This window comes from Chlorocebus sabaeus, chromosome 20, assembly GCF_047675955.1.
Source record: "Chlorocebus sabaeus isolate Y175 chromosome 20, mChlSab1.0.hap1, whole genome shotgun sequence".
Lineage (NCBI taxonomy): Eukaryota > Metazoa > Chordata > Mammalia > Primates > Cercopithecidae > Chlorocebus > Chlorocebus sabaeus.
In genome coordinates, this window is record NC_132923.1 from 65844963 (window position 1) to 65864222 (window position 19260).

Genomic DNA, 19260 nt, shown 5'->3' on the forward strand with positions numbered 1-19260 from the left:
TCTTTAACTTCATGAGGCCTCAGTTACCCCACCTTTAAGGGGAATAGTAATAGCAATAGTACCTTGGAGGATTTCTGTGATAAAATGAGAAATGTTTGTGAGAAATACACAAAATATTGGCTTACTGAAAGATGTTACGAGGCAAGCAAGTATGCCTATTTTCATTCAATGTTTATTATTTCAAAGGCAAAGTTTCCATATAGATTAAGGCCTTCCTAACATCTAAATACCTTTTCTAGTTCTTATTGTATGAAGATAAGAAGGATGGTTGGGAGCTATGTAAGGAATACCTTTCTCTTCTGCTCCCCCTCACTCCCTCCCGTAGGCTGGTAGCAGCTGATTTCACTACCTCAGATATGCAAATTGATGCCACCTTCCTGTAGCCATTTTTGCCATAGCTGACTTATTTGTTGGGTGGTGGGGAGGGGAGCGGGCAGGATTAGGCGAGGGGTAGTAGTTGGGATTTATTGGTCTTGGAATTCAACCATCCGATGTATTTGTTTTCCTGTGTCTACTCCCTTAAGTCTGCAGGCACTGTCTAGTAATTTTATAGTTTTCAGTGGCACCCCAGGGGACAGGACACCTTGGCCTTTTTATAATCACTCTAGAGTCCCAAAGCAGAAAGGAAAAAAGTTAACGATCAGCTATGCAAAGGCTTGTGGGGATTGCTCAAAGACAGCCGATTTTCACTTTACCGGAGTTACTAAAGGACTTCAGGAGAAGGATCCCGTCCCTGCAGGAGCGTTTGTGGTTGAAGAAGCAGGCGAGCGAGCGCTCAGGTGCGCCTCGGCAGCTTGACTGGGGTCCGCAAGCCCGGTGCGACTTATTAGCTGCTTGCCGCCTACTGACACTCTGGCGGAGAACTGGAGGAGGCGCCCAGTGGGCTCTGGGTTCGGCCCGGAGCAGGGCGTTTCAGAGGAGCCGGTTTGGGGTTTCCCAACTCAGGCGATCAGGATAGGCAACAGCCAAGAGAGGCGCTCAGTTGCTTTGCACCCTCCTCCCACCTCGGTTCTGTCCACACCCACGGGCGCCCCGCCCCCTTGGCCTTATAGAGGGGACTCGGCACCTCGGCGCGCCTCGGAGCCAGAGGTTTCCCGGAGAGGAAGGCGCGGCTGCCTCCGGGGCCAGTGAGCCCTGGCGCCGCCGCGGCCGCGGTCCCAGTAGCGGCATAGGGCGGCGGCTGCGCCCCGCACCATGGAAGGCAGCCCAGCCACAGCCGCGGTAGCCGCCGACCTCCGCCGCCGCCCGCGCCGCGTCTGCCCCCTCCCGCTGCGGCTCTCTGGACGCTATCCCCTCCTCACCTCGAAGCCAACATGAAGGAGACCCGGGGCTACGGAGGGGGTGCCCCCTTCTGCACCCGCCTCAATCACTCCTACACAGGCATGTGGGCGCCCGAGCGTTCCGCCGAGGCGCGGGGCAACCTCACGCGCCCTCCAGGATCCGGCGAGGATTGCGGATCGGTGTCGGTAGCCTTCCCGATCACCATGCTGCTCACCGGTTTCGTGGGCAACGCACTGGCCATGCTGCTAGTGTCGCGCAGCTACCGGCGCCGGGAGAGCAAGCGCAAGAAGTCCTTCCTGCTGTGCATCGGCTGGCTGGCGCTCACGGACCTGGTCGGGCAGCTTCTCACCACCCCGGTGGTCATCGTCGTGTACCTGTCCAAGCAGCGTTGGGAGCAGCTCGACCCGTCGGGGCGGCTCTGCACCTTCTTCGGACTGACCATGACTGTTTTCGGGCTCTCCTCGCTGTTCATCGCCAGCGCCATGGCCGTCGAGCGGGCGCTGGCCATTAGGGCGCCGCACTGGTACGCGAGCCACATGAAGACGCGTGCCACCCGCGCTGTGCTGCTCGGCGTGTGGCTGGCCGTGCTCGCCTTCGCCCTGCTGCCGGTGCTGGGCGTGGGCCAGTACACCGTCCAGTGGCCCGGGACGTGGTGCTTCATCAGCACCGGGCAAGGGGGCAACGGGACTAGCTCTTCGCATAACTGGGGCAACCTTTTCTTCGCCTCTGCCTTTGCCTTCCTGGGGCTCTTGGCGCTGACAGTTACCTTTGCCTGCAACCTGGCCACCATTAAGGCCCTGGTGTCCCGCTGCCGGGCCAAGGCCACGGCATCTCAGTCCAGTGCCCAGTGGGGCCGCATAACAACCGAGACGGCCATTCAGCTCATGGGGATCATGTGCGTGCTGTCAGTCTGCTGGTCTCCACTACTGGTAGGTAGTTTCAGGGTTGGGGAAAGTCAGGATGCGTGTGCGAGTAAGCGGGAACCTAAGACTTTTCTAAGTGCTAAGTGGCAGCACCTGCAGGGGTGTGTTTGCAACCGCGGAGCGCTGGAGTGGCCTCTCCTCCTAGAGTTGAGCTCCTCACTTAGCTGAGCGCCTTCGAAGAGCCAGGGTTCACAATACGCGCTGGTTATGAGCACATAGAGATCACAGGGCTGCTCACATTCTAGTCGGGGAGGAGACAGGATGTGTCACTGAAATGACACATATGCAGAGATAGAGGTTAGTCCTGGGTGCATTAAGAGCAGAATGGCTATGATAACTGCAGGCTGATACTGTGGGGGTTTTCTTTATTTCAAATACCTCTCTCACGTTAATGAGATTTTCAGTCTGCAACCCCAGACAGTCACAGCCCTCCTGAGACGTATGGGCAGCCTTCAAGGTTCATTTTTGATGATGTAGGAGAACGAAAGATGCGAGTTTCCTCCTCAACCCTTCCGCGTGGTGCTTGGCTCTCTAGGAAGTGCCTGAAGGATAGCCAATGGGATCCGGAAACCCAGCAGGCCAGCATTTACTTACCCTTGTAGCAATCAAGCAGGTTTTGCTAATCCTGAGAGAGGAGGTAGAGGTTTCTCCATGTCCTAGCTCCTCACACCAGAGCAATGCAAAGGAGCAACGGATGTTTGCAAAGGCTCTTTGTCCAACACTTGACCTTACATGATATTTTTGAGGTTTTTTGTCTGTGTTACTTTTAGCTAGAAATGTCCGTGTGTGTAACAGCTGTTTACTTATTCTTGAAGAATGGATGCTTACTTAGGCCCTGGGGAATCTGGGCTAATAGATGTTGCAGAAAGAACCATTTGCTCACTGTCAAAAAGGTATAAGCAAGTATATTTATTACACAATTGTGAAAAACCTTTGAAACACGTGAACACAGTTGTTTTTTTTTTTTTTTTTTTCTAATTGTGGTAAAATATACAATTCAGTATTTTAACCATTATTGTGTGTACGGTTCAGTGGCATTAGGCATGAAGTACGTTGACTTTCTTGTGTGCCATATATACTTTTAAATCCCTTGCATTTGAAAATAGAAATGTAATTTCTTTCACCTGGTTTGGTAGATTGGAGCATAAACCTTGGCTCCAAATCAGTGACATGAGGGGACAAGTAGAGTTATGTTGAGTCCTAACTGCCTACAAGTCGCTGTATGGTCACAGTTCTTTATTCCAGGAGTTGGAACTCAGGCTGATGTCATCACTACGGCTTTTCAAAACCAGCACCAGTTTTAGATATAGAGTATTTACTTTTATGACTCAGGAATGGGGTGTACAGGAGGCCAACTAGGAAGGAAGAAAGAGTTCTAAATAGTAAACACTTTACTAAAGTGTGGTAATTAATATAACTTTAAAGACAAAAGGGTATCTGAATTTTTCACAAGTGTCATTTGAGCCCCACATCGTTGAGTTTGCTGTATCACATGATTTATATCCTAGGGGAAAAAATGCAGTTAAATCAATTGAACAAAATACCCACACAGTTAATCAGACTTATAATTTATTGTTTGTGTATTTTGTTTTTAAGTCAAAGAGAAACCATGTAGTGTGTTTTTGATGTAGACACTTTAATTCTAGTACCATGAATATGGTGGCCTCAGAAAGAAAGTAGATCAATCTTGAAAACTGTAATTTAGGATGGCCAAACTCACTCTTTCAAGAAAGACTGTATTTGAAACTAGTCTTACTTAATTTCAATTTATTTTCATTCGGATAATACTAATGGATTTATAGCATTTTACTGCACACTTTATTAATTCAATTATACAAACATTAAACAAAATAAATTCAACATGTGATCATATCAAAAAGGAGATTTTTTTTTTTTTTTTTTTTGACACAGAGTCTTGCTCTGTCACCCAGACTGGAGTGCAGTGGTGACATCTCAGCTCTCTGCAGCCTCCACCTCCCAGGTGCAAGTGATTCTCCTGCCTTAGCCTCTGGAGTCACTGGGATTACAGGTGCCCGCCACCACACCCGGCTAATTTTTGTATTTTTAGTAGAGATGGGGTTTCACCATGTTGGCCAGGCTGGTCTCGAACTCCTGACCTGAGGTGATCTGCCCGCCTCAGCCACCCAAAGTGCTGGGATTACAGGCATGAGCCACTGTGCCCAGCCTAGGAGAAATTGGAACTTTTAAAAGAAAATCGTTCCATCAACTGGGCGCGGTGGCTCATGCCTGTAATCCCAGCACTTTGGGAGGCCGAGGTGGGTGGATCATTTGAGGTCAGCAGTTCGAGACCATCCTGGCCAACATGGCCAAACCCCGCCTCTACTAAAAATGCAAAAATTAGCGGGGCATAGTGGCATGTGCCTGTAATCCCAGTTACTAAGGAGGCTGAGGCAGGAGAATTACTTAGGCTGGGGAGGCAGAGGTTGCCGTGAGCCGAGATTGAGCCACTGCATTCTAGCCCGGGTGACAGAGCAAGACTCCATCTCAAAAAAAAAAAAAAAAAAAAAAAAAAACTCCAAATATCTTCAAAAAGATTTACTGTACAAAGTTGGAATTATTTCAAAGAAAAGAAACTGACAAAGCTGCTTTCTTAATAGAGAATTGTAAGAACGAAAACACTAGATTTTAGTGAATTGGATTTTCAGCATATTAGTGTTAAAATGAGATTAACACTGTTTTTTTCTAACTATGGGTATAATATAGATTTCCTGTTAGCATATGTTAAGTTGGGTATAGGATACTGTTCTAATTGTCCAAACTTCTTACTTGAAAGGACCCCGAGTATATCCTGGAAGACGATCATGACTGTAACAAATATTCAGTTGTTACTGCAGGAAAACTTGGTAGGACAGAAATACCATAATAAGAAAATGTCCCAACTGCTACAAGTTCCCGCTACATAAATACTTAAATAGAGGCTTATGTATCCTTAAATAAAAGCTTTGTTTCCTTTTTCTTTTTCTCAGAAACTTTGCAAAATACAATATAAAATGTGAAATTAAGAGAGTGCAGTGGAAAACGATGTCACTATGATAGATGATCTACAGTTTTTAGTTACTGGTTATTGAAGACATCACATTGTCATTCTGTTGCAATCAGCCAGTTGATTCAGCAATGCAATCTATTTGACTTTTATCATTATTGTTTTATATTTTATGAATGATGCTCACCATAGCTCAGTTGTTTGACATGATAGCTAAATTTCCAGAAATGGGAATAACCTTAGGATTTTGTTCAAAGGAAGCTGTGAGTACATTTTGTACTTTTATAACTTGGCACTCCCAAACAGGTATAATGTGGCTAATACTGTAAGCTATCTCAAAAACAGTAAATATAAAGCCAGCTATGAACATTGTGAAAAGTGAGGTATGAGCAACAGTTTCTCATCATCAATCTTGGAACTGGATAAAAGCAGCCTTAGAAACTTTTGCCTTTAATCTTGAACCAGTGAATTCCCTGCTCAGTATCCACAAATACAAACAGAGATTTTCAGTTCAAGAAGATGTTTCACAATGTATTTGTGATTTTTTTTGTTTTAGTTAAGAATCACTGATATATTTTGACACGTGAAATTTGCCTTTAATATACCACATGTGGTAGATATGTATGATGAATTATTTTCAGAAATAATGTTGTTTTATAGCATATAAAAGTATTATTCAATTGCTAATCTCTTCTGCCACTAACTTTCTGCCATATTCAGGATGTTGTTTCAGAGAAAGTGATTAAACCTATGAATCCACATTATAGGAAAAATATTCTACAGTTTTTCTCTTTTGAAAAAGGTGTGAAGGTCAACAAAATATTCTATGATTGTAGAACTGATTATATTATAATCTGTTCAGAAAAGCAGAATTTACACATTTATGAGTGAAATATTTAAAGAACCCTAATCCAAGACAGGATGTAATTAATGCCTTTGGCTCTCAGAAAAAAGTCAGTCTGAATTTGCCAGAGGAGATTTCCAGGAAGAGGTGAATTGGCATAACCTGACTTCATGACTTTATGACTGAGACCAAGTGTGTCCGCAAACCCAGCCCAATGAGAACAAAGGGTGCACACTAGATCAATGGGAATTACGTTTTTAAAATGTTCAAGAAAACAAATTTAGATGGTTAGTCCCTGAATGACAAGATGAGGACTTCACTCTTTTGAGTTTATCAGAAAGAGCCAAGAATTAAACACTTCTTAAGCCATCACCTTTGAAGAAATTCACATGGTCTGAAGTTGTAATATAATTTTGAGTCACTGACCCTTCTCTTTTGAACAAGCTGTGAAGGTCAGCAATTAAAATATAAAAGTTTCCGCAGGTTTAGTTTTCTGGGACTAACGCTCAGGAATATGTTACAGGCATCTGTAACAGACTATGATTCATCTGAGGGTGCAGAGGGGTGGTAGGTGAGGGATACTGGGTGCTAAGTTTCAGTTTTTAGTTCTACCCTTGCATTGCAGTAAAGAAATGCGGGGAAGTCCCCCCTAAAACTCTTTACATCTGTGTAACACTTTTGCAACCTACCAGTGTTCCACATTTATCTCATTCATGCCTCTCAATGCTAAGACCTACAACTGTAACATGTCAAATCCTTACTCTCCCATTTTTTCCAATTGCTTTACAAAAAGATAGGAAGGAAGTTTGTATTTCAACTCCTGCCAGCTGTGCTTCTTGAGAATCCATAGACAATCTCTCAAGTCCTCCTTTTCCTTAGAAAATTCCAACTTTCATAAAGATGGTAACCAATGAAGGAGCCTAATTTTGGAGGGGGGTTGCTCTTATATCTTGTCCCCTAAGTTTATGGCAACATTTTACTGTAAACATAGTACAGTCTCTGACCTACGATTTTTCAACCTCATGATGGTGTGAAAGGAATGCACATTCAGTAGAAACTATACTTGGAATTTGGAATGTCGATTTTTTATCGGGCTAGTGATACGCAATATGATACTTTTTGGTGATGAATGCACAGCTCCCAGTCAGCCACGCAAACACAAGGTAAGCAACCAATACTCTGCAGTGGACTGTGTTGCCAGATGATTTTGCCCACTTGTAGGCTAATGTAAGTGTTCTGAGCATGTTTAAGGTAGGCAAGGCTAAGCTATGATGCTCAGTAGGTTAGGTGTATTAAACATATTAAATGCATCTTTGACCTTACAATATATTCAACTTACAACATTTTCAACTGACAATGAGTTTACCCAGATGTAACCCTGTTGTAAGTTGAGGAACATCTGTAATTGATTCTTATACAGAAATGACAGTTGGACGGCATATGACTGAGATACATACAACGTGGAATTTCTCTGTGAATTCCTGCACCATGCTCTCTTTACACAGAACACATCTTTCTCCATTTTTCATTGCCACTTTACCCCTCAACCATTCAGCAATATCTGCCAAGCACCCACCTCTCTTGGATTGGCTAAGATCTCAAGTTAGAAGCCATTTTCTAGCGAAGCCTTCCTTCATCCTCTCTAGGCCGTGGTTGGGTGCCCTGACCTTTTGATCTCATGATACCCCGCATTTCCCTGTCACAGTCTGAGTCACACTTCATTGGAGATATTGGTTTATTATCTTTCTGTTCTTTTAGTTCTGCCAAGATCAAGTATCGTGTCTGTCTTGCACATTATTTTTTCCCTAGAATCTATCATAATTACTTGCCACATAAAGTCTGCCCAGTATGTGCTTATTGACTGAATACATTTTTTTTTCTTTTGAGACAGAGTCTCGCTGTTGCCCAGGCTGGAGTGCACTGGCACGATCTTGGGCTCACTGCAACTTCTGTCTCCTGGGTTCAAGTGATTCTCGTGCCTCAGCCTCCTGAGTAGCCGGGATTACAGGTGTGTGCCACCACTTGCCCAGCTAATTTTTGTATTTTTTTACTAGAGACAGGATTTCACCATGTTGGGCAGTTTGGTCTCAAACTCCTGTCCTCCTATGATCCGCCCGCCTCTGCCTCCCAAAGTGCTGTGGCATTACAGGCACTGCACGGGCCTTGACTGAATCCTTCAGCAACCAAATCAGAAGACAGGGTCTGGCCCCATGTAGATAAGCAATTAGTTTTTGGCCTTAGACAATTCACTTGATACTTTCATGAACCGTCCCCGCCCCTCCCCTCCCCTCCCTTCCTCTTTCTCTTTCTCTCTCTCTCTTTTTCCCTTCCTTCCTTCCTTCCTTCCTCCCTTTCTTCCCCTCCCCTCCCCTCCCCTCCCCTCTCTCTCTCTTTTCCTTCCTTCCTTCCTTCCTTCCTTCCTTCCTTCCTTCCTTCCTTCCTTCCTTCCTTCCTTCCCTTCCTTCCTTCCTTCCTTCCTTCCTTCCTTCCTTCCTTCCTTCCTTCCTTCCTTCCTTCCTTCTCTCTCTCTCTCTTTCTCTTGAAATAAAAATGCCTACCCAGCTCATTTCACAGTATTAGAATGAAAACCAACAAGATTAACATATGTGAAAATAATGGGGTAGTATACACTACTATGAAAATACTTTATTACTGAGTCCTTTTAGCAAGCTGGGAATATTCCTTCCATATGAGGAATACCACTGTGATGTTTTACTGGATAGTAATATTGACTGTTGTGTTGAGATAGACCTTTCTCCTAGAAAACTGGAGAAAAGAGGCAAGTAGTGTTTCACAGCTTGATTAGTTAGAGTTTACTGGGAAAAAAATGTGGTAGAGAATGCAACTTTCAAAAACAGAAAGAAAGAAAAATGGTAAACGAAGTGTGCCTAACTTTTTTTGTTTGTTTGTTTTTGAGACAGAGTCTCACTCTGTCCCCCAGGCTGGAGTGCAGTGATGCGATCTCGGCTCACTGCAAGCTCTGCCTCCCGGGTTCATTCCATTCTCCTGCCTCAGCCTCCTGAGTAACTGGGACTACAGGCGCCCGCCACCATGCCTGGCTACTTTTTTTGTATTTTTAGTAGAGACAGGGTTTCACCGTGTCAGCCAGGATGGTCTTGATCTCCTGACCTCGTGATCTGCCCGCCTCAGCCTCCCAAAGTGCTGGGATTACAGGGTGCCTAAATTTTTATGAGGTATTGTAATTCATCCCTCCTTCCCTTCCCCTGCCACCACCTCTCCTCTGCATTCTCTCAGCCCTGTAATCTATTCCCTTTTAGAGCTTCTAGTTAGCTCTCTAACTCCAAAACACACTGATCCCATTTCCCCTTTCCCTTACACCCGAGGGAGGAGTTAGTACCTTGTGTCCTGAAGACTTCTGTCACAGGTCTGGAATGCTCTTTTCTGCTCTGTGGCCCTGAGAAAGGGAGGACTCATCTGCAGTGAGCAGTTCCCCTCCCCACCTGAACAGTCATTCCTCTGTGTTGGAGTTAAATGTGGGTCTTGCTAGCACCCACAGCCTCCCGTGTGAGCTCTTTCCAGTCAGGGTCTTCTTCCTGTTATCCTATATGTGCACAAACCTGTTCTACGGAATCTTGAGTTGAACTAATTGTGCATCTAACTGTTGTCTAGGATTAAGTCATTCTGCAAATTTCTTGAGAGAGTCTCTCCCTCAGTTGTCTTCATCTTTTCACAGGCAGTTAGAAATGTTGGGGCTGAACAGAACCTCTGCTGCTGACTGACAGCCCCGAATTGAATTTACACAAGCCTTAAATCAGACCAAAGGGTGTGAATCATAGAGTGGTAAACTGCTTCACACAGTTTGACCAGGTCCTGACAACACATTAATATTATTTGCAGCCTGCAAATAGCACAATATGTTATTTTCCTATCCAGCGGCCTTCCAAGATATTCTCTGGGACGACATTTTTAAGGAGGACATTTCAGTGACTCATGTGGGTGCTTAAAATCCAAATATTATTTTAGTGAACTGATTTTATGATAGATATTTGAAGGATCATCAATCTAAAATGAAAAATGGTAGCAGAAATGAAAGAGGCTTGAGTATTCCCACTTTATATTAGAAAAAAGAAAACACCTACTAATTTAGGCAAAAGTTGTGCATTATAAATAAAAGATAAATTCTCCACCAAATACCGTTACTGTGTAAAAACTCTTGGTAATACAAAAACAAAAGGCCATGTTGGAACTGGAAGCCTATTTATTTCAAGCAATAATTGGTCCCCAAATATTAAGTGTAATTTAAAACATATACTTTCCACTAAGTTTTGTTATATCCTGAAAGTAAATTTGATTTGTATATCTTTTTGTCTCTCTTTCTGAATACATTATAAATGTCATTTTCTATGGTTGAGAATATGCTGATGTTGTGATTCATAAAAATTTGGAAAAAAAGAAGTATGTGATTAATGTTGAAAAAGATGAAAGAATGATTGTAAAAGATTAGATTCATTCTAAGACATTCACAAGACAGTGAAGTGGAGCACTGATTACTGTTTGATGTATGAAATTTCACTGGAAATGTCCTGCTATCAACGACCTTATTTGGGTCAGAACTTCTGGCAGATCACACACTTGCATATTTCCCCAAATAGAAGAATGCCTCGACAGCCAGCTCCTCAGCCACAGAGTAGCATCAGTGATTAAGTGACCCCTGACTTGTGAGGACTCCTCTCTGCTTCATAAGAACAGAAGAAAGTTATTAAAGAAGCAAGTGAGTGCCACAGAGAGAACAAGGCACTAGATGGCAAGAGACCCGGATGTGGTCATGGCCTTGCCATGTGATCTAAGTCACTTTATCTTGCCGGACTTCCCTTTTCTAATCGGTAAGAGAAAACGATTAACGACTCCAATCTTCCTTTCAGTTCTCACTTCCTGTAGCTCTAAGTAGATTAAATGGTCCCTATTGGACATACTATTTCAGATATTTGGGGGGAAATACCTAAAGACTTATTAGGAAGAAGCAGAGAAATGTATGCAAATGGACAAAATAGATCACACATTCTTTTATCCAATGAGTCTATAAATATTTATTGAGAGCTTGTTATGTGCCTGCCACTCTTATCACTCTGGCAATATGGCGGTGGCCAGCACTGATTCATTTAGCTATACAGGTTAAATAGTTACGTTGCTCAAGAGAGTGCTATTCACATTATATTGTAAGATAATGACAATCTTTGGAGTTGAGCAGTAGGCAATCTGTGCAGCTCTACGTGGTAGCCTCGAGGGTAAACCAAATGGAATGCTGTCTTCCTTCATATAGCTTTCAGTCTATTAAGGTAGACAGGCAGTAGATAATCAGTCATTCCAATAAGCAAATTTAACTAGTCTGATGGGTCTTACTGTGGTTGCCCTTACTACCACACATGAGATTGGCCTCATGTGGGCAGGACAATGCTGGTCCACTCCAGCGTGATGGCCCTAATGGAACATGCTTGGCCCCAAATGTACTGGGTCTGTGCTTGGACTCCATAATTAGGGAGCACATTAATTCACACCTATGACTCCAGCCGTAATGCTCAGCTGCAGTTCTCCAGAGCACAAACACTGCTAGAGCGAGTACATGGACTCAAAGGGCTGCTGACCTCAGACCACATGCTGCTCTAGAATCAGCCTTACCTCTTGGGTCATTAGGCTCTGGCTGATACTCAGATTATCTCCTGACAAATGTGTCTTTCCCTTTCTTTTATTTTTAATTTTTAATTAATTTATTTTATTTTGAGAGAGGGTCTTGCTATGTTGCCCAGGCTGTAGTACAGTGGTGTGATCATAGCTCAATGCAGCCTTGAACTACTTGGCTCAAGTGATCCTCCAGCCTCAGCCTCTGAGTAGTTGTAGTATTAGGTGTGCACCACAACACCCAGTTTTTCCCATTCAATAAGTTTGCTTTGAAGGCTTTTATGTCTTTTGCCTGTAGTTAATGTGGCCAAATCCACTCTGCTCCAAGTTTCTTAGCTTCAAATCTTGAGAGAAGAGGTTCAGTTTCTTAGTCTCCTCTTTCACAGAAGGCCCTGGGCCCCTGAAGCACTGTCTACCTCTTCCCAAGTGACCGGCAGAGTCTATACCACAGAGTGTTGTGTGGGTTTTCCTTTGTCATACCACACAATTTCCACTATGTGAAGCTAATGATTCTAAATTTACCAAAATAAGTAATTCTTCTGAAACTTCTGCTCCAATGTCATTTGCTCTGCCCACTTGACCAGAGAAGTGCAGATGGATGCTGGCATACTTTTTATACATCAAAAATGAGCACTTTATGGAGGCAAGAGAAAGATGATTTGGGAGAGTGTCAAAGATCTCCTATTGGTGTATTGGGGTTAGGGAGGGCATCTCTGAGAAAAAGGTCACTGATGATGAGTCTTACAAGATAAGACTTCAAGGAAGAAAGAGCAGCATGTGAAGGCGTCAGTGTAGGAATATACTGGAAGCATTGGAGGAACTGAAAGAAGGCCAGATGGATGGATTAGAGTGAGTAGAAAAGAGATTGCCTGCAAGGCCAGTTAGGGAGGGAGGCAGGGTCAGATAATTCAAAACCTTGACATTTTTGTTTGGGAGTTTAGATTTCTACCACAAGTACAATGAGAAACAACTGAAAGCTGTAGGCGAATGATTTGGTCTGCTTTATGTTTTAAGGAGACCACTTAAGGTTGCCTAATGGATTAGATGGGTAGAGCATCAGAGCCCTTGAGTACTGAGGACAGACGGAGATGTAGAGACATTAATATAAAGAAAAACTTTCTTCCTTAAATATTGCTTTAAAAGAAGAGTGGGAAGTAGCTTGGCCTAGAATTGGTGAGAGAGGGGAAGCAGCAGTGAGTCTGTGCAGGTGCACCACAGAAAACACTGAACAGGATGTGCTGGGAATGGTAAGCAGATCTGTTTTTGTAGAAGTACCTTTGAGAATGTCAAGAACTATAGATACAGTCAAATAGAGACCGAAGGGAAAGGGAGAAACACCTAAGTAGGTTGCTTAAGATTAGGAATGAGAATTCATATTTCATTTTGGGCAAGTTGTATTGATTTTCTATACTGCTCTATATTTGTAAAATAAGAGAGTGTGAATTATAAAACCTGAATTCACAAAGCCCATTTAGGTAAACAACTCATCTAATATTTGATATCTTTCTAGAATATTCTTAGTGAAATTGTTTCAGCTTTGTTTTTGCTTTGTTGAACACCCTTAATAATAGGAAATTTTTTACTTTTCAAGAGCTCTAGGAATTTTCTTAGAGCCAAGATTGTGCCAGGCTCTTTCTCACACATAGTTTTTAAAAAATTTCTCGCAATAACCCTATGAGATAGGCATTTTTGTCGCCAAAGTTATTGATAATGACAAAAACTAAAACTGAGAGGAATTGAGTGATTTGGTCAAGGTAGCAGAGCTATTAAGTGGACAGGCTGGGACTGAAAGGCCAATAAATTTTCAATAAAGAAACAAAGCTGAGAACCATTTAGAATTCATTTGTCCATGTTTCCTCCATGCCATGATGCCTTAGAATACCCCAATTCAACTTGAACTGTTCTTTCTATTAGAAAAATTCATTTCCCTTATATTGAGTGAGTCAGAATCTGTCCTCGCTTTTGATTTCACCCTTTGGTGCTAATACTAGCTCTTGGATTAGTTAGAACAATACTAAATTCATTTTTATTTTATTATTATGTTTTATCACAAAGAGGTTAAATTTTTTGCTGACAACTCAGTAACTGCATACATACTTTATTGCACAAGTTTTAAGTGGATCAACAATTATATTAGCAATGTAAACTCATGTTCATGTACATAAAAGGACTGCTCTAGATTCTGGTGCATTTTGTGCCAGGTACGTTAGTAAATATGGCAGACATAAAGGGACTTAGCTACTTCAATTTATGTGAACAGAAAATAGCATATATGTCATCTTATAAAATACCTGTTATGTCAAATCCAGGAAAATCAATAAATGACAAAAGGAACACTTTAAAAGAAAATTTAGCGATACAAATGTTAGATTAAAATATTAGGTTTAAAAAACTTAACAGTTGGGCTTAGGAGCAAGAAAGCATACACATGTTGGGAATTTTTAAGAAAAGATTCCCATATTCCACTTCAGAATTATGACCGTATTCCTAAAAAATAATTCTGGGTTTCTACAATGTCTTCCCTGCTAGTGTAAATCATTGTTTTGTAGTTATTAATATGGTAACTCACATAAATGAGTTTTAAAATAACATTCTTCTCACTCAAAATAAAATAAGATAAAACTAATATTACCTCAACCAAATTACAAAGAAATCCTATCAAAATGCTGGCCAGATGAATCCAGATACAGACACATCAGAACAATACTAAATTTACTTAAAGACATCTTTCATTTTTAAAGTTTTTAAAAATTTTTAAATATAAAAATACTATACCTAATGCTAGTTATATAGAATAGTATTACTAATGCAGCATTATATTATTAGGTAATGAGGAGATCTACTAAGCTTATAGGCAGAAAAATAACAAAAAATTACCTTGACCATGGCAGAGGGAGGAGCCAGGATTTATAATTTATTTAGGAGACACTTACTGAATACTGATTGCGTGTGAGGTAGTGCCACAATGACGTGACCCTTGTCCTCGAGGAATGTGTTGTCTTTAAAATGATTGCCTGGAGAAACTTGAAATTGACTCAAAAAAAAAAAAAAAAGCTGCAGCATTTTCCATCTTTAATTTTCAATAAAGAAACAAAGCTGAGAACCATTCAGTATTCATTTATCCATGCATGCAATCAATATTTGTTTATTGAGCCCATACAATGTGTCAGCCACAGTTCTAGGTGTCGGAAATATAGCAGTGAATTAGGCTAGTTTCATGCTCTTAGGGAATTAGCATTCTAGTGGAAGGAGAGAGGCAATAAATAAACTAGAAGTCTGGTGATTGTGATAAATACCATGAAGAAAAGGAAGCAGTGTGCCAGAATAAAACCAGAAGCATCCTTCTGGCAGCTGTGTGGAGCTGGATTGCAGAAAGGTATGAGTGGGAGCAGGGAGACCAGGTGGAAGGCTGTTGAAGGCATCCAGGTAAGAGGCGGTGACAACTGGGATTGGAGTGGAGAAGTGCACATATTCACATAGCGTTTTGGAGACAGAGTTTACCAGACATTTTGAAATTTCTCTAATCCCTGTCCTATGACTCTGACAAGGCATGGAACCTCTCTCTTCCTCTCCGAGCCTTTGGTTTTGAGGTGGCCAGCTATCTACATATGGCTTTCCATTTGGCTCCCCAAGAAGGAAGTGACTGCTCTAAGCTTACAAAACTAGGAAGGGACAGAATTTGGAGGTAAATTTGATCTAATAGATGTTATTTCCATTTTTCTGAGACGTGAATCAGAACAGTCACATAGAGACACAGAAGTTAGCAAAGTTTGCTTATAAAACAATAGAATGTCATAAGAATCGTGATCCCCAGAAGATCTGGAGTATGCTGATTTCCAGGCCAGGTCTCAGAAGAAACTTTCTGTTGTTGTTCTTTTTAAATGGGCTTTGGTTATTGTTGGCCTCTTTTTCTCCTAAATGGAGAGCAGTTCTCAAGTTAATACTCCCTACTTTTAAAATCAGGATTGTTTGGCTGCAAATGACTGAAAACTAATGCAAACTAGCTTGCGCAAATAAATAAATACATAAAAATAAACAGGTAGGGGGAGTTGCTTGATTCACGTAAACTGCAGGAGCGTGAAGAGTGGAGGTGGGCTTATAGAAGATTGAAGCCAGGACTGTCTCTTTCTGAGCTGCTAACTTCAGCTTCTTGCTGTGTATCACAATCTCCACTTCAAGGCTCTGCTCCTAAGGAACCAGCCTAAGCCATAGCTTTGCAGCTCCTTGGCTAGGCCTTGTGTTCTTTTTTTCAAAGCTTCAAGTTAAGAAGTTTATATTTGCGGTCTACATGTGAGATTTTAATTTTGCTTTTATAATAATACAATATTTTACTGAATACATCATCTTGAAGCACTGTTTAGACATCACTGATTTTTTTCTATTGTTTTGTTTTATAAATACAAGAAACAGTCATAGATGACAAAGTTCCATTTTCAAAGACTAGTATGAGTTTTCTAAGCTATGAGAAAAGATTCAGGCTCAGAGAATTGTCCAGAAGTAAGAGTATAATGAGAGGTATCATTATAAGATGAAAATCTCACAAATACTCCATTAACACCATAGTGAGATGACTAGAGAAGAAAAAAGAAGTTCTTTCTTGATTTTTCCATAAAGGATGAGCTGTGGTCTGGGTTTTATGTTAATCTGGCAGCCAGCTTTTTCTTTATAAATCAGTAGCTGTGCTAACGGCCAACATGCTGGGTGGCAGACTTTTGAATTTATTTAATGGTAGTAATTTTCTCCAAGAATAGACTAGGGATTTGCCTGGATCCAAAAGTAAATTTCTTAATACTAGCTTTTGCTCCATAGAAGACATTAGGGAACAGTTTGAAATTCTTTTCTCTAGCATCTATTTCTGATTAAATTTTGCTACAGATCAATATCAGGAAGCATGGAATGTCTTCTGACTTCAAAATTCTACCCTCTTCCTTAGACGTGATTCTGGGTTGCAGACAACCAACTGTGACTCCAAGTGCAAAGGGCCTATGTAGAAGGATTTCGGGAGCTCACAGAGTCCAGAGAAAGCTGGCAGGTCAGGTTTGGAAAACAGGCAGGACCCAGGATGTTCTTGATGATGAACTTCAGGCTGTACAGCCAAAGTCCTGCTGGAAAAATGTTTGCTGCATGCCACTGTGATGAATCCAATGTCTAAAAACCCCCTTCTTCTTTGTGTTATGCTTGTAAAATTCAAACTTCTATTGCCAGCCTGACTGCTCTAGCTTGGGTTATTTAGCCCCATGCTATAACAAAGGATGAAGGGTCAGGCACCTCCAGCACTTGGTTTATGACATATGTGCTGGGATATCTCTCCCACCCAGAATACAAAGAAACGGTTATCCAAAACTGGAATATTAATAATAAAAGGTGGAGGTTCATTTTTACCATCTATCTAATTTATTCTTAGAAACTTTATAATAGTAACATTTTTGAAGCTTTGTGCACATGTGTGTGTGTGCACGTGTGTGTGTGCGTGTGTGTGTGTTTTCTTGCCACGTATCTGTTGGGAAATTGGGGTAGCAGTGAGACTGGTGGAGCGCAAAGTGAAGAGAGCCACAAATAATAAAAGGACTTCTATTTACTGAATGCCTATTATGTGCAGGTACAAATTTGACAATTACCCTTTCCATATATTATCTAATTTAACCTTCACAACAATTTTTGAGTTTGTTACTTTTCATTCCCATGTTTCAGTTGCAAATGATAAGACAGAAAAGATTTGATAACTTTCCCTAATCATATTCCTAGTAATGGGTAGATCTTAGGCTTTTTTATGCTGTAATGCTATGTGTCACATTGTTTCTCTCTTTCTTATTAGTTTATAAAAATATTTTCAAGTCATTTCATTGAAAATATTGTACAAAAAAGAACAGATGGATTGAGAATAGTAAAAATTAAAAATCACAGAAATGATCTGGGTCATATAATGATGGTGATGATTTCCTGTAGAATATCTATTGATTCATCAACTGATTGACCTTTGTAGGAGCTTGAGTATCTAGGGAACATATTCTGAAAATCCCTGTAGAAGGTAACAGGAGCTTTCACTTGTCTGACAGTAACTTGTTAAATGATTCCATTCACCATGATACCTGCAATTTAGGAGGTGTTTTTTGTAAAGGTGTGGCATCAATTTTATCTACTTCTGTGTGTCTTTTAGACTTACAACATTCACATTCAGTGATAAAGTTTTACTAGGCAAACATTTTTCAGCTAGTACAAGTCACATATATTATTCTTTTCACTAAACTATTTATAAAACAAATAAAACTGTATATTGAGTTCTTCTTGCTTGGTGGGAAAGTGTTTGACCACAGTCAAAATTAGAAACTTTGTTTTGACAGCTCTAAAGCCTCCAGTATGATCCAGTGCGATTGGGATTCTTGCAAACCTGCTTTCATCTTTTTTTCCTTGTAGTTATGGAAAAGAGAAAGAGCCTTAGAGAACCTCAGTGTGACCACGGTGACTCTCTAACATGGAATTCAGGCATGTTACTGTAGTAGCCTCTCACCCAGATTAAAAGGCTTCAGATTCCTTAGTCCTCAAGATCTTGGATTCGGCCACATTCACCACCATACCATTTTTTTCCATCCCTACCCCAGCATCCTTACCTTCAGTGATAGTTTGTAGCTCTTACAATGATTCACTCAATTTCACACTCAGAAATATGAACTTTGTCTCAAATACCTACGAAGCATCTGCTGTTTTGGGAGACAGGAGTTCCTCTGAACCTAGAAACTTATTTATTTATTTATTTATTTATTTATTATTATTATTATTATTATTATTTATTTGAGATGGAGTCTCACTCTGTCACCCAGGCTGGAGTGCAGTGGCATGATCTCGGCTCAGTGCAACCTCCATCTCCCAGGTTCAGGTGATTCTCCTGCTTCAGCCTCCAGAGCAGCTGGGATTACAGGTGTGTTCCACCACACCCAGCTAATTTTTGTATGTTTAGTACAGATGGGGTTTCACCATGTTGGCCAGGCTGGTCTCGAACTCCTGACCTCAAGTGATCTTCCCACCCAGGCCTCCCAAAGTACTGGGATTACGGGTGTGAGCCACCACACCCGGCCACAGAAACTGATTTAAATGTCCTTCCTCTTTACTCCATAGTGCCTGTGCATACCCTTACACTTAATTATACGCAGTTATAATTATGACAATGAGGATGATTGGCCTCAACAGGCAAATGCTTATTTTATAATTTATGTGCATTGTATTTCACAGGTATAATTTCATTTTGTCCTATTGATGACAACTTGAGGAGATCCTGTCATCTTCGTTTTCAGAATAGGAAACTGGTTTTGAGATGTTAAGTAACTTTCCTGGGGTCAAATCCAGATCTGCCTGATTTTATTGCCTATGTAATTAGCCACTAAGCTTTATGGCCTCCCTCTTGTTAATATCTATTTGTCTGATTCGTTTAAATTATGAACTGCTTAAAAGCAGAGATCTTGCCTTATTTGTCAATAAATCTTCCTATCCCAAAGCAATCACTCAATAAATGATTGTGGAATGAATGAAGAAGGGAAGTGTAATTAAGTGAAAAGGACACTAGATTAGGAATAAGA

At 41.4% G+C, this 19260-nt stretch overlaps 1 protein-coding gene across 3 annotated transcripts in view; it reads left to right on the top strand.

Moving 5' to 3' along the window:
- The first annotated feature begins 900 nt into the window (after nt 1-900).
- Nucleotides 901-19260, top strand: part of PTGER3 (prostaglandin E receptor 3) — a 199289-nt gene continuing 180929 nt past the window's right edge. The window contains exon 1 of one of the 3 annotated variants that reach the window (XM_007978300.3): nt 901-2210. In XM_007978300.3, coding sequence (XP_007976491.1) covers nt 1314-2210 — 897 coding nt within the window. In that variant the 5' untranslated portion in view covers nt 901-1313. The remainder of the gene's footprint in view (nt 2211-19260) is intronic. The other 2 variants (XM_073007210.1, XM_038001691.2) reach the window with 2 other exon arrangements.